The 16074-nt window shown below is 37.5% G+C and overlaps 1 protein-coding gene across 6 annotated transcripts in view; it reads left to right on the top strand.

Annotated features, from left to right (window-relative positions):
* side-VII (sidestep VII transmembrane protein) overlaps positions 1-16074 on the top strand; it is a 615012-nt gene that overhangs the window by 577267 nt on the left and 21671 nt on the right. For all 6 annotated transcript variants that reach the window (XM_087353123.1, XM_087353125.1, XM_087353122.1 and 3 more), the window contains one exon: positions 6764-6908. In XM_087353123.1, the coding sequence (XP_087209249.1) occupies positions 6764-6908 (145 nt within the window). The remainder of the gene's footprint in view (positions 1-6763; positions 6909-16074) is intronic.

Below are 16074 nucleotides of genomic sequence, written 5' to 3' on the forward strand. Positions count from 1 at the left end.
TGAAAATGGGGACAGTACGAAGATGGCTGTCTTCTGGGTTGTAGCGTTTACCAACGTTTCATGATCAGGGCCATCATCACCGTGATGATGAAGGCAGCAAGTACCTCTGAAACGTCGGTGAACTTGTACCAGACTATACGTCGCTACAACCCAGAAGACAGCCATCATAGTTACCTGTACTTTGTTGAAAGGTTTAATTAAAGTAACCAACAGATCACCCTGGACTAATCCGTATCTGTTTTACAATTTCCAATATTCCAGGACAGAAATTCGCGAACACTGGCGCCCGGATGTTCATGCGGTACAGGAATTCTATTAAAGCAGTTTGCTTTAATGTTAGCTCTCCATCAAACTGCAAGGTAAACACAGAGCACTGGCGTTCTTTATTACCACCGCCGACCCCCGTGGAACGAGTGCCCTCTGACCTAACCTCCGGCCGTTTTCTTTACTAGAACCATTTAGTGCTCTCGGTATAATCACATTCCCTAAAATTGCTTTTACAGTAGAATATTTCAAATGTGGCATCTGTGAATGCGTGCTAAAAATTCTCTCGATGTAAAAAGACTTCTGTACACTTGCCACTAAATTTTATAGTTAAAATTTCAGTTCCAAGCGCATTGAACACGCGATTCAGATGACCGTTAATCCGTACTAGGGGAGACTGGGGCTAGTTGTTACAATTTTCAATTACGATTTTTTTGTGCATTTATTCTTAAAATTTACAAAGCAATTATGGCTTCAGGCAGTGTAAGTTTGACCCTGTTTCGCCAAAGAAAGATGCATTTATGGGCAAGTACCATGCAGCTTTTGCAGTTAAGACTTCGGAATTAATAAATTACCACAGTAACAGCACAACAAATCATGGAAACTTTAACAAGAAATTATTTATTTAACATTTTGATCTTTGAAATGGGGGAGTGCTGTTTTATTTGAGGTACAGGCTAAATATTCAAGTTGTTTGTATGAGTTTGAGCTATAGAACATTAAACCAGTAGCCTATTTTACGTTATTGCCAATTCATGTTACTCTTATGATGCGAAATCTTTGGATGTCTTCATGTCATTCCTAGTTCGTATTTCAACGAAGTATTAAAAATGCACATACGTCACTAGTACTAGATAACAGTTTGAATAATTTGTAACGATTGGTTAGAATAATATAAAATGAAGATATATCTGCAGTTAGACACAGTAATCGCATGTAGACTGTCTTATGTTTTGAAAACAGCCAGAAAATTCTGTATTGATGTCTCCGAAATTAAAGCTTTCGGAACGCGAGACAAGGACTTCTCTGCCGCTGAACTAACTTGCTCGATAGTCATTAAGAAGACGGAGTTGAAAGCGCGTATGATTGATGTACCGCTGGGACTTATTTTCTTGTTTTAATTAAAGTTTCCAATTTATTAAATCGTCGAACGTGCAATTACGAGTACGCCATGATGACTCTGTGCGGTTTGTGATCGAAAGGACACTTGAACACTGGCGGGACTCAGCTTCACGAGGGCTGAGGTAAAAATTGCTAGCGCGAACGCGGAACGAGGGTTTGAGGGAGAAATATCGGTCTTCCTCTACTAACTTCAGCTTGTATATATGGAGCCTCAGTTCCCTTAATTACAGGCATCCCGTCCTATAATTAAATTGCGTCTGATTTATTGTGAGGGCAGAGGGAAGAAATGAAGTTCCATGGCCCACTTGAATACCAGCACACACTTACTTCAACTCGACTGTATGAACCTGCAGCTCGTTAAGAGTGAAAAAGTGTTATGTCACTAATAATTCTGCGAGTTGCAATTCATATGAACTTCACTCTGTAGTAAGCGAGATATAGCGATAGCAGAAAAATAGTATCACTTAACAGACGTTCCATTGTTTTCTGTACTGGGGAAACAAGACATTTGTTTGCTTTTCTTGTTTTCTTAGGTAAATGTGAAGTACCACGTTGTGAGGGCGTCTAAGTGGCGCGTAGATAAAAGGGTTACTGTCCTTGGCTCTATAGAGACGCTCCGGTACCTTCATCGTCTGATAAAAGAATCATAGATATAGGAAGATGGGTTGATACAGAACCCTCTGGGCATGTTGACGAAGAGAAAACACACTGTCGAGAAACAAACCCGGACCATCTAGCCTGTAGACAGACACTTCACTGAGATATCCTGATTCTCGTGTAGCTGTACTGTTCTGTCTGCTGATTCAGTTTTGTGTCATTCGTCTGCGGTCTGCTAAAAATATGTGGGAATAAAAATAAGTGACGGGCACAAGCCTTATTGGGACTATACGTTATATGTAATTCTAACCATTGGTTGACTAGGGAACATGGCAAGGGTTGATCGGGTAACGTAACAGACGAGGAATGGATTGGCGAATTTGCGACTATCAGCTTCTCAAGGAGGATTGCTCAGTAGAGTCCGTTCTTAATTATAATTGCTGTTATTATGAGGTGTAAAATATACGAGACCAGATAACTTACGTAAAAAAATGACCTTTCCGTTTTGAGTTAATTTAAAAAAAAAACACTTTAAACTACGTCCTTTCCAAATCGGTTTAAGTACTTTATTCTCTGCAGAGTGTTCATTGCAGGATGTATAAAAGCAGACAAGCATTATATCTCACTCAAAGTTTTGTCGTTGCTTGTATACCCCTCCCAACTACCAATCACGCAAGTGGAATGTGTAGTTCCCCATAAAACAAGTTTTCCACCATTCTACAGAATTCTGTGACGTCATCACGGTTGAAAGTACTGGCATCATCGAGAGGCCTTTGCTTCTTGGTATCGGAGTTTGATTACCCATAGAATCCCGTCGTAAGGCGGCTGAGAGATTATGGTTCATGAATGTATATATACAGGAGACACGTTTGAACTCATAACAGCAAAAGCGACGACACACATATTTCAGTATCATAAGAAAAGGTGAGGATAACCTGCAGTCTTCGGCTTGATGACATATATTCCAACGTAGTGGAACGAAGTTTGTCGTAGGAGAGGTTATAACCGGCTCCCAAACTCCTTTACTGTACATTAGACTCTGACGTTCTTATATCGGTTGTGTGGAATATTAGTTTAATTCTTTCCGTGCTATACACGAGATATCTCCCTTGAAAATACTTGGGCTCCTGGTACTTTTTTCGGTGTGTAAGACGGTTAAAATTTGTGACATGCATTACAAGAATAATATTTATTTTAATAAAAATAATGGATAGAGTTAAATCGGTATGGATTTTAATGAGAAATTCGTTTATTCGGTGTAATACTTAAAATAAAGTTAAGAGTTCAGATCCCTTTGTAGTTTGTCTTCTTTTTAAAATAAAAGTAAAAAAGTAAAGTTTGTCCCACTATACGCCATGTAGGCGTTTGGGGGGAGTGGAGGTATAGCTCCTCTCTTCCTTGACCTCGGCACTAGATGGGGGTGAGTGGTCAGCATCACGCCCCGGCCGGCTTTACCCCCGGGGAAGGACCCCGGTACCCATTGTAGAGGAGGCTGGGTGGGCCCCAGAGCCGGTCTGGACGCAGAGGCTAGAGGATAAAATCCTCTGCCCCCGTCGGGGATCTAATCTTTTTAAAATAAAAAGCAAATTAATAAAATAAATAAAAACAAAATAAACGCAAAATTGTAAATCATATATTATCTGTCCGCACGTTTCAAGTCTGCAACTAGGCGACCGATTTCCGTTAAATTTGATACTGTGGGTTAACACAGAAATGCAATGCGAGTTTTATTTTGGACAATATACCTCCCACTAAACATGTATCTAAAATCAAGTTTAATCAGCTTTGTCAAAAACCTCGTATCGTACAAAAATATTGGTATTGGTATCCAGTCCCCCGGCCTAGAATGCTTGGAGTTTTACCTACACGCCCCCTATATACTTCAGTGGCGTTGTGATTTGAGTATAGGATTATCTTTCCAACATTCATGATCAACTTTCCTCTTTCGTCAAGGTTGTATAATCTGTGAAGCTGAAACAGCTTTGGTAAAGAACCCAAGAATCTGTGTTTTCATTAAATTCTGGTCTTTTGAGCAATTATGTCGTACAGATTTGTTTGTAATACATTACAGTTATTGTCTTATGCCTAGGTGGTATTATTATTATTATTAATTTTTTTTAAGTTAAGTTAAGTTAAGTACTTTAGGTTAGATGGTTTTGTAATTTATGAATTGGTTGATTTTGAGTGGGGTGTTTTTTTTTGTTGTGTCTTATTGTTTTTGTTGTGTCCTTTTTATTGTTTTGTTCTGTCTCTGTGTTGATGTATCTTATTGTTTGTTGTGTCTTATTGTTTTTGTTGTGTTTTTTTAATTGTTTTGTTCTGACTCTGTATTGATGTATCTCATTGTTTGTTGTGTCTTATTGTTTTTGTTGTGCCTTTTTTTATTGTTTTGTTCTGTCTCTGTGTTGATGTATCTCATTGTTTGTTGTGTCTTATTGTTTTTGTTGTGTCATTTTTTGTTGTTATTTTGTTCTGTCTCTGTGTTGATGTATCTCATTGTTGGTTGTATCTTATTGTTTTTGTTGTGTCCTTTTGTTTATTGTTTTGTTCTGTCTCATTCTGTTGATGTATCTCCTTGTTCTGTTGTGTCTCATTGTTTTTTATCTTATTGTAGGTCACTGCCACCGGGTATAAACCCATTTGCAGTCAATAATAAATATATATATATATATATATATATATTAACGTACAAGACTGAACCACTAGGACCTCAATAATTTTCTCCGAAGTGAAAAACTCGCATCTCAATATGTCGATTGTAGCAGAATATATTGTCGGTCAATGTGGGAAGTCCAAATGCTGGACGTAATTGCGACACGCTGTATACAGGGCCTCTATGGAGCTAACAGTAGCATTAGCATCACAGAGTAAATACCGAGCGTGTTTGGTTTTTCCTTCCACTCTTTGTTTACACGTACTTAATTAATGGCCTCGTTCCGTTTAGAAAAACCTCCCCATTTCGCCCTTCATCCATTTCCACCTCACAGTCTCATATATAGACACATACATAAAGTTAGCGCGTTGAAAATGTATTTCTCACGAATCAATCTGTTTTGTTCTGTCCTCTGCACTCCGATTGACGACGTTTAGACACGAGTGAGAGTAGGACACATGATGATAGATCGCTTTATGCATTCCATCTGATGTTTCTTTTATTTATAATAATTTACTTTGTCTCGATGTTCGCTTATTACTCATCTGCATCATATTATTTACATGCTTCCTAATTTGTAGGATTTTTCACGTATAATTATTTTCGGATCGCTTCTTGTTTGTATATCCTTTCTGTTAGTTTCTTTGTGTATTTCTTTTGTTTCATTCTGTAGACCTACATATTTGTATCTCTTTATTTATTTTTCTGGTGTTTATTTATGTGCTCCATTATCTATCTTCAAGTGAATGCCTAATATATTTATTTACATATTTATTTATTCATTGGCCTTTTGGTAATTATTTTTTTGTAAAACAATATATTCTTTATTTATTAATTTATTTGTTGAGTCGAAACATTGTTTCCTTGTATGTTATAGCATATTTTTTGATAATACACATTTTCATGTACTGTACGAGGTGCAATCGGAAGGTTTCCAGACTGCGCGTATAAAAACCCGTACACTTATCTCAGGTATTAAATTCATCCATCACCCTCGAAGTAGTTCCCCTGGGAGTGAACACAACGATCCCAGCGCCGCTGCCAAGCCTGGAAGCATCCCTGGAAATCTTTCTTTGTCAGCCTGTCGCTGGGATAGTTGTGTTCACTCCCAGGGGAACTACTTCGAGGGTGATGGATGAATTTAATACCTGAGATAAGTGTACGGGTTTTTATAGGCGCAATCTGGAAACTTTCAGATCGCACCTCGTATTTTGATACCTGGGAAGGAGTCGATAACTTTACTTTTCAGAAATTGGACGTTAGGACGTACGCACTTTCTATTGTGCAGTCACTCTCTGCAAAGAACTCGTATTCAGAATCCCTTGCACGCAGGCCTATTGCATTTCAGCGAGTGTATCAAAAAGCTAACTGAGTTTTATGGAGTTCAACTCCACATCACATATATCACTGCAGCAGCACTCGACAGTCGCATTTATTTACATGTATATTGATATTTACTGAGCGCCGTGTATTTTTAGTAAAGCTGAAATGTACTCCATCTCATTCGGTTCAATGTTTGCTTGCTAATATCTGTCTAGGTTTTGATGGCAGCTCATGGAATTGGACATAGTTTACGTAACAATTATTTATCATTTGTAAAGTTTATACGGCTTTGCAGGAAATTTTTCGACTGGCAAAGAAAACAGAAAAGTTAAAAAAGGAACGAAAGGAATAGATAAAGAGAGAACGAAACAAAGACGGGTGAAGAGGCAGACTTATAATAAATTGGAATGATGCTTTGTGACGTTTACCTGTGTTAACGTGTCTCCTAAGCAAAATTAGGGACACGCTTTACTTAAACAAGTGAAGGTAGAAACCCGCCCTTATTTGCGTTTCCCCTGACCAACATTTTGGTGTTTTTATATGTAATATGAAACTTTGGATATTATCCAAGCAAAGTGGTTACTGACAACATGAAATTTCTTGAGGGTTCCGCGAGTTAGATGCATTCCACTCTTTTATGTTTTTGTACTTTACTGCATTGTCCTTACATTTCCTCTTCCACGTTACAGTAAAAGCATGACAAAACATCTGTGCCTTCTTTCTGTCAGCTTTTTCGTTGTTTAGTTTGGTTTAGTTAGTTGCCTCGATGTATTCGGACTGAACGAGTTGCTTTTCCGCCCACAGACGTCGAACGATGGCAACACGACAACCAGCACATTGTCCCTCATCGTGAAGAGAGAGGACGCGGGGAAGTACCTCTCTTGCCAAGCCAGGAACACCGTCTTTCAGAAGGAAGGTCTAGAGGACGGCTGGAAGCTGGAAATACAGTGTAAGTATTCATTGTATTATTTGAGGTTTTCACAGCGGTGAGTATGAAGATTTCTGTCTTCTGGGTTGTTGCGCTGTGTAGTCTGGTCGATGTTAACCAACGTTTCAGAGGTCATACTGCCTCCGTCATCAGGGCGATTAAAAATATGAAGATTTCTGTCTTCTGGGTTGTTGCGCTGTGTAGTATGGTCGATGTCAACCAACGTTTCAGAGGTCATACTGCCTCCATCATCAGGGCGATTAAAAATATGAAGATTTCTGTCTTCTGGGTTGTTGCGCTGTGTAGTCTGGTCGATGTTTACCAACGTTTCAGAGGTCATACTGCCTCCGTCATCAGAGTATGAAGATTTCTGTCTTCTGGGTTGTTGCGCTGTGTAATCTGGTCGATGTTTACCAACGTTTCGGAGGTCATACTGCCTCCGTCATCAGAGTTTGAAGATTTCTGTCTTCTGGATTGTTGCGCTGTGTAGTCTGGTAGATGTCAACCAACGTTTCAGAGGTCATACTGCCTCCGTCATCAGGGCGATTAAAAATATGAAGATTTCTGTCTTCTGGGTTGTTGCGCTGTGTAGTATGGTCGATGTTAACCAACGTTTCAGAGGTCATACTGCCTCCGTCATCAGGGCGATGAATCACCCTGATGACGCAACAACCCAGAAGACAGAAATCTCTAAGTATTCGTTTTTGGATTGTGTGTGGCACCTCGGATTGCAATAAATTCGTAGACTTTTGTTGAAACATTTTGCAATGTCTTCACAGTTATTCCTACGACAAGGAGAGCGTTTGTGAATCAGTTTTAAACATTTAAGAAACTAAGTCTATATTTATATGGAAATAATGCATCAATGAACATGTATATTGGTGGTGAGTTGTGGTTGGTGTTATTTCACAGTGCTGATCAACTTTAAGGAAAATATGTTAGACTAGACAGTGAGATGGCTTGACTGCGTAAGGATTTGCTAGCAGGCCGACAATTTGGTAACACTAGTTGTCACTGTTTCACTGACGTTGTTAATAATGAATTTTGAGTAGGTAAGCATTTGGAAAGAGATAGTCTTTCAGTACATAATTACAACTTTTGTTCCGAGAGTGAACCCACAAAAATCTTGGATTAGCATAAATAACAGCGGAAATACAACCTTTTTATCTGCTTTATACAAATTATTATTTTTTTTTAGAAAATGGTTGTGAACTGTTCAGTGTTGTTAAATCATAATTAATCGTAAACTGCGATAGTGTTGAGGGGGGTGGGGCTTAAATAAGGGTGGCCGGCCTAGCGGATGGAATTAGATTTGACCCTGGGGATTGTCTAGGGGAACGAAGAGGCAGTCTGTCTGTCTGTCTGTGTGATAGTAATGGTTTGATTTGTATGAGACGTGAAGGGAGACGCTAAGAAAGGGTCTGTTTGTTTGGCAAAGGGCTCCCCTCTCCCCATGGGATGGAATGGCACTTGACCTGTCTTCCATGATGTCGCTGAAGGAAACTAAAATAGGACAAAGCCCTCTTCTCAGTCAGCGATTTCAGTTTTACAAACGACAGACTGAAGGATGTAATAGAAGTCTGCTGAATCCACTGTCTCAAGTTCAGATGAACAATCAGCTTATAAGTCTGCATCTCGCTATAACGTTCACAAGTGGGACTTGTAGAACTCGTTTGAAAATGAGCGAGAGACATTTAATTGGTACAACAATTTACAATAGGTAATTAGTTTCACAAGTTAATGATTCATAACAGTACTAATGTTAATTTTAAAATGTGTATAAATAAGATACGATATCATAAGCCTACAGAAGTAATCGGTTAACAACCAGAAGCAGAGAAAGGAATTAAATAATAACTGGTAAGGGCCTTCAGTTTCTGTCTTCAGAGAGAACGTCTTGTCTGCCTTTAGTGGAGTGTAAATGTTCCAGCGTAACTGTAAATCAGGTAAATGACTTTGCATTTCGGAGACTTATTACGTCATAGACTCACCCCCTGTCAGGAGAATAAATGTAACCTTTGTTTCATTTAATAACGCAATATAATTAAAATACTTCTCGAGGAAGGGATTTCGTTTTACATTCATGCTGATAAAGTTTGAAGCACGTAAAATGTAAGTACTGTCTGTGTGTACGTATTTTTGGAAATATCTTACCCGCAAATGCATTTTGTTAAGTTTTTAAAGACATGAGCGGCGTTTTCGAGAAAACCCTGCTAGTTTCGTAACTTATGTTTCAAATTAAGTTTTAAATTATGGAATTAAAAATGCACTTCTCTGAATCTAATCTTCTCGCCCAGAGAAAGTGAGTTAGACATGTTTATATTATATTTCGACAAAAATATATTAAAATTTGAGATAGGTCTAATTTACTTCTCACACTTCAGGTGATTCATTTGTTTAACGTAAAAAATAATATGAAGGTCACTTTATTAACAGATTTACAGCGATACTAACAGACCCTTTCATCTGGAGTTATGAAATTTTGTTATGAAAACAGATTACGAACATTGCTACAGGAGCATATTTAAAATTGTTAGTAAATACACTCTGAATCTGGTATGACTATACGCGTATTCTATAAACATTTATGCACGAACTCAGTTGCATTTTACTGTTGAATTATAAACTTACGCCGCCTAAATGTGACGTTGAAAAAAACACGATGTGTGTGACTAAGCGTCTCTACGGCCATGCCTCATGAGCTTTGCCCCGAGATATTTGTTACAGTTTTGAGGCCTCCATGTCGTTCACGTTTAAACCTCCCGAATGGCGTCTTAACGTGAGGCTCTCCCACAAGTAATTCATTAATTTCTCGCGCCTCGTCATTACAAATGCTTTATTGATCACCTTGTTTTCAAATACGTCTGATTTATGGCCTCCTTTTAAGATAATTGTTTTCTGTACACGGTACTCGTTTGAACTGTGGAATGATCAATTTCGACGCTACTGGAGACGGTCGGCATTCATAACTCTGACTGTGAGACCTCCGGTAAGGCGCCCAGCTGTTCGCGATGGCCCGTACGAACGGCATCACGTTTTCTTGTTGGCGGTCCACGGCACAAGAGTAAATAAATGTCGATTTGTCAAACTGCCGTTACCGGCCTCTCACTCATAGATTTTTTTCCCCCAGATGTTTTTCCAATATATCTGTATTAGCTGTGTGAAATACAGTTTCATGATTGCTCTCTTCGATATGTGTTTGGATGCGCTGACAGAGATAATTGGATAGCAGAATGGTCTATTTACAAGTGATGCTACGTTTAGGCAATTTTTAGAAGTGTGGAACGAAAATATATAAATACTATAATAAAATGAGGGAACGTAGTAAAGTACTAAACGGTTACTTGCACTGTATGGGTGTAAAACTTGGTATCTTTCTTTAAATAAACAACGTACTTTATGGATAGGTTTTGAGGTTCTCTCGGTGGCAAGTACGAAGATGCCAGTCTTCTGTATTATATCGCCGTGTAGTCTGGTGGATGTCTACTATCGTTTCAGAGGTGATTGTAGGGCTATCACCCTGATGATGGAGGTGGTAAATACCTCTGAAACATTGGCAAACTTATACCAGGCTACACCGCATTTCAACCCAGAAGGAAGCCATATTCATGTTTATGGGTGTCTGAAAAAAGTGCTGATATGGTAACACGAAAGAGGATAAAGGATTATGCGTAATGAGGAATGTATTGAGCTGTGCGTCAGATATTAGTGTGATGAAATGAAGGCGATTGGCTAGGTATGTTGCACAAATTGCATAAAATCTTTCGGATAGAAGACTTCAAGCAGTGAGATAATTTGCTTTTCTTGGATAGTACGGAAATGCGAAGTGCGGACTGGATTAATCTGGCATCAGATAAGGTCTAATATGATATTTTTAACTCTATGATGAACCTTTACTTTTGTTAAATTCATAGGATTTTTACCATATGAAAGACTGCAATCTTCACCAATGATAACTTGTATTTCGGAGCTGGTTCATTAGTTAATTGGTTCTTTAGTTTGTTGGTTGGTTCGTTAATTAGATTATTGAGACTTGGTGTTCGACTGTTTGGTTCCTCTAATAGCAGTTTCGTGAAACTCTCACTCATCTGTGCTCCGTGGCAAAGTCGTTTCTCTTCGTGAGCTACGGCAAAAGAGCTTTGGTTTTACTTGTATGAAAAAACATGCCTGTAATATCTATGCAAATTGAATGAAAACAGAGCTGTAAAATATGAAATGAAAATGCTCAATGCATCTGGCTGGAAACAAGGTTTATACTCCTCAAAACAACACACCGCTTTTAAACAAACTAATCTCAACAGGTGCAGAACAAAAAATAAGAAGGTTTCGCTGAGGTCTTTCCTTTAAATTACAATGGCAGTTCTGTTGTGTTTATGTTCAGATGATAAAGTAAGTTTCAGCCACTGAATTAAAAGTACCAAAAAATATACATTAATAACTCAGTGCTGGAGAGAATTTCTACTAATGCTGATAGTTTCAGTACGCAGATGGTGAAGAAAATGGTTACTTTTGTGGAACCAGATGGTTCCATTAGACGCTGAATATCTGAGCTATTGACAGCTTCTTTAAATAAACCACGAATAAATAAATCATCGTCTAGCGGTTAGAACGCTGGCCTTGTAATCCTGGGGCCTCGGGTTCGATTCCCGGCGGTGCCCGAATTTATAACTTGTGTTGGGCAAGGCCGTGGTCTAGGCAACACGGAGTTTTCCTCCGGGGGCTTCCCCGGTTTCTCCGTGGCATCCCAACAATTACTCCATTCACACACAGAAGAAGGCAATGGCAAACCACTTCTGGATCATCTGCCAAGAACGTATATGAACAGGTCCCAGTCCGAGAAAAGGATGGAAGGATCCTGTTCATATGGATCTGTCGTCAGACAGAACACTAAATAAATAAATAATAATAATTAACATCATATTTTTCATTGATATTCTGATATTTGTTATCGTCGTAACTGCTATTATAGTGATGTTAAGAAGTGTTGAATAATGAAGAATTTTCAGTTTTTGTTCATGGAACGATTTCCAGTTATCTTTTTGAACTAAAGACATCGAATAATGCTTGAACTGCTGTTAGTAAATTAGTAAATAACCATTTAATTACCGACAGCTAAATGAGATAAATAAAGAATTTGTCCACATCGCGAATTTCCATACGCAAAAATGAAACTCTTCATGTAATTATATAAAATGTCTGGCTAATTTATCACATAGGCCTACATTTTCTCTCATTCCTTTCTCTCTGCCGCGTCTGCTTCTAGGAGATCACATAAAGTATATAATGCATAAAGCGATCTAAGTTTCGTCGTTAGGAAACGAAGTATACGAGAACTATTCTAGCATTTACAAGTTTTATTAACTGGCGGAGCTACGGCGATAAATAATGAAACCCGAATTGTTTAATTATTCGTACCTAAATTTAATTAATCCTTGAATCCAAAGCTCGTCTAAATAATATTTAATAATTCGGTCCGTACCTCAAAGAAAACACACCTCTTCACCATTACGAAGATAAACTGGTTAACGCTGTTTATATAAATAATTATTAAGATAGTGTAATTGCGTCATATTGTGGATATTATAACAATTTTTTATTTTAATCCGTCTGATCACAATATTTATAATATTTAAATATTGACCCACACCTATTCGAAGACACTAGTACTTCTGGACATATTGGGACACTCACTCCTACATCTTTGGCCGATATGTACATCTAATAACATTTAAGAAAAACAACACCTTCGCCCAAAATGGAAAAACAAACGTAATGAAACATCACCAAAAAAACTACAGAAATTATAATTGAGTTTTAAGTTCTTAGATACATTTTACACCTGATGATGGTTTTATAAAAACTGAAACATGTTGTGTAAATGTTCCGAAATGTAAATCGATCAATCGATACGGAACATGAATGATATTTTATTATCTTAATTATAAGAAATTTTAAATATTGTGATGAGACGGATTAAAATAAATAATTGTTAAATAATTATTGTTTACACTGAGAATCACATTAATCAATAAATACATAATGTGGAATTATTTTTCATTATAGCCGGTGTGGCATATAGTTAACACTGGGTTAATTCTTTGCAGTATAATAATTTTCAAGTTTTCTGTTATTTGCTTAAATCATTTATAAACTGTAATAAAATTGCACGTATGAAATTAATCTAATGCAGACGTATTTAGTACAATTAGGTAACTGTGATGTTAGAAATGTTCAATTATCATTTCACGGCAGTTTATTTTAAGTCACACCCCGCGAACATCTGTTGATTTAGCTAGCACGGCATAAGCAAGTGATTCCCCTCAAATGTCGTGCTTCGGTCCCTCAGAAATCAGTGCGTCAGTGGCAGATAGTTCGTTGTTGCTGTCTTCGGGAGGCACATGCCGCCGGCCTCTTGTTATTCCCCAAGTAATTGAATCGGTCTGAATATCCTTCAGCTGTTTGAGTACTCTGTTCCTTGCTGAACATCCTGCGAACACAGCTAGCCGTCAGCCACGTTGTGTGTTTCCTAAGAATCAGACTCTTCCTGACGCAAAAGTCTGTACACACACACAGACCATGTAGCTAGATTCGCAGGATGTATTCCAGACTTCTAACGTTTGCTAAATGCATCGTCCGTCTTTATTAATGTTCTTTGTTCCACTCTTAACTTTATCATCTTCTTCTTTCATTTTCGAAAGAAAAGACTGCTGAGGAATAGAAGGCGTTGTGTCATCTTTCTATCACGTTATTTCAGCTTGGAAGCAAACATCAAGTCTTTTTCATGACGCCTTTTTAAAGTCAGTAGAGAGAGAGAGAAGAAAATAAAACCGGATCACTAATCTTTTAACTCTTTATTCGATGATAAGACCAAATCACTTTCGGAGTACAGTTCTGTTCAAAAGAAACTCGTGCAATGAGTCAGAAGCAAGCGTTGTTTGATAATTGTTTTTACACTTATTATAAATGAAATACCGTTTCTTCGTCGGCCTGTCCACTTGTCTGTCTGTCTGTCTGTCTTCAGAAATTAATAAGAGAATTTTCACGAAATTGTATATTTACAGTCTACGTTTAAAATGAGAATGGAATTCATTTCTGTCCAAATACATCGACACAGGCCTGTTCAAGATATTTAAAACATGCTTCCAGACGTACAGAATGACCCAAAAAGATGTATATACACAAGGCTAATATTCCGTGTAGTAATGTGTATACATGTGTATTTTTGGGGGTCATTATTTATTCACACAAAAATTAACTGCATCAGATTACAAATTACAGTTATTTATATAATTTCTAATGATACTTATATTTTACTTCTTCGCATTTCTCTGTCTTTCTTACTCTCACTTTATCGTGTTTTATTTCATTTTCTCTCACATCCTTAACATCTTTCAGTGCTTGTAACTTTCTATGCTCTCAAATTCTCTTTTGTTTCTACCGTCTTTATTCTTTGATCGATTTCTTATAATTTTGGCACAATTTCTGTGATCATTTCCTTCCACATCTTTTAAATTCGTGGTTTATAATCTTACGATTCGACTGAGTGTAACCTCTGTAGGTAAGAAAGTGTCGTTAAATAAAAAAAAAAACAATCCGATTCAGAGGGTAGTTATGTTTATCGAGAATTGTACTTAACAGTAATTTTGAAAGGCAGCAGGACTTTCGTTTTGCGATTTTAAATTCACTTCAGTAAATCGGTTTGATGAATGAACTGTATACAGACGAGAGTTGAGACTGAAAACGACATTTCAGCAGCATTTCTGTGTAACGAAACTCGGTATTGACACAGGAAGTTTGTGTCTCTGGTTTTGTACCCCGGGGCTGCAGTTGTAACGGGAGACGCCGAATCGCAAAGCAACCCATCTGTCACATCAGTCTCAGTACATAAATTTCCAACCAAAGGAACTGGAGTTTACATCCCGGCAATGAATATGACTAAGGCCCAGTGATGTGCTGGTATCTGTCAGGAGAACAGTGTTCAGTGATGACGCTTCTAGCTTGTATATTTAAAGTACGCGGTTTGAATTTCAGTCGATATAGTACTTTCGATGGTTGTACTCACTCGTTATACGTGAAATCAGGCTTGGCACCATGAAACAGATGACTCGCCGTTTCCTTTCGTATCCTTTTCAGTTGTTCTGCCGTCACAGTCGGTGTCAGATAACATCTGCATTTATTACAGCGTTGCTAAGTAACGTAAACCAAACTGTATTAATAAGTATGTAGGCTAACTGATAATTTTAAAGTACAGAAAAAAGATATATATTAAATCTTGTCCGTCTAATCACAATAAAAATGGAATAAAAATCTGGAAAAGAACATCGTTTAATATCTGGTAAAAATCTGATAAAAATGTACGCTGGCATAATGTATGAAAATTGTATTTGAATTATTTATCGTTTTGAAGCTTTATATAATTATATACACCTGAAGATGGTTCTTTTAGGAACTGAAACATGTCGTGAAACATGAAAAATGATGGTCTAATGTAAATCGAATATTTCGATAAAGAACATCATTTAATATTTTAAATGTTAATTATTGTAATATTTTAATATTTAATAAGAATTTATTGTGATTAGACAGACAAGATTTAATATGTACTTATTATATCACAATATGACGCAACTTTACCATCTTAGAAAAAAAGATGTTATTAATATAGTGGCTCGAGAAATGTTGACTAGGAAAATGTATTCGAGATTTTAGTCGGAAAACTTGAAGGTAGATGAACGCTTCGAGATATGAGCGAAGATGGAAGGTTGGTATTAACGTGGACCTTAGAGATATGGGATGTGAGGATACTCAATTGAAACTGGGGGCTAATGGAGGGATTTTAAAAACAAGATAATTAATAGTTTTATTTCTGTAAAGCAGGGAGTTTATTAACCAGTTTAGTAGTTATATGCTTTCAACAAAGACTGTCCACCATGGAGTAGGATAAAACAGTAGCCAGGCATTTAGCAAAAAACTATTCTTGCTTCTTAAAGGTTACTCAAGGCTACATTTTTGTGAACAATGGGCTACCCAATGTGAAACAACGAAATTAAGTGAAGGGAATTACTGTCGTTAGGTCATAGTAACATTTCGCAACAAGGCACCAAGGAAGTTGTAAAACTCATCTGTTTTCAAAATGCATTTCTTGTGTCATCTGAGAGAAGCTTTGTGTCGTCCGGTAGACGTTCAC

Source organism: Zootermopsis nevadensis, unplaced genomic scaffold (assembly GCF_977971745.1).
Source record: "Zootermopsis nevadensis isolate Lab colony 2312 unplaced genomic scaffold, Znev_1.0 Znev_ptg000021l, whole genome shotgun sequence".
Taxonomy (NCBI): Eukaryota; Metazoa; Arthropoda; class Insecta; order Blattodea; family Termopsidae; genus Zootermopsis; species Zootermopsis nevadensis.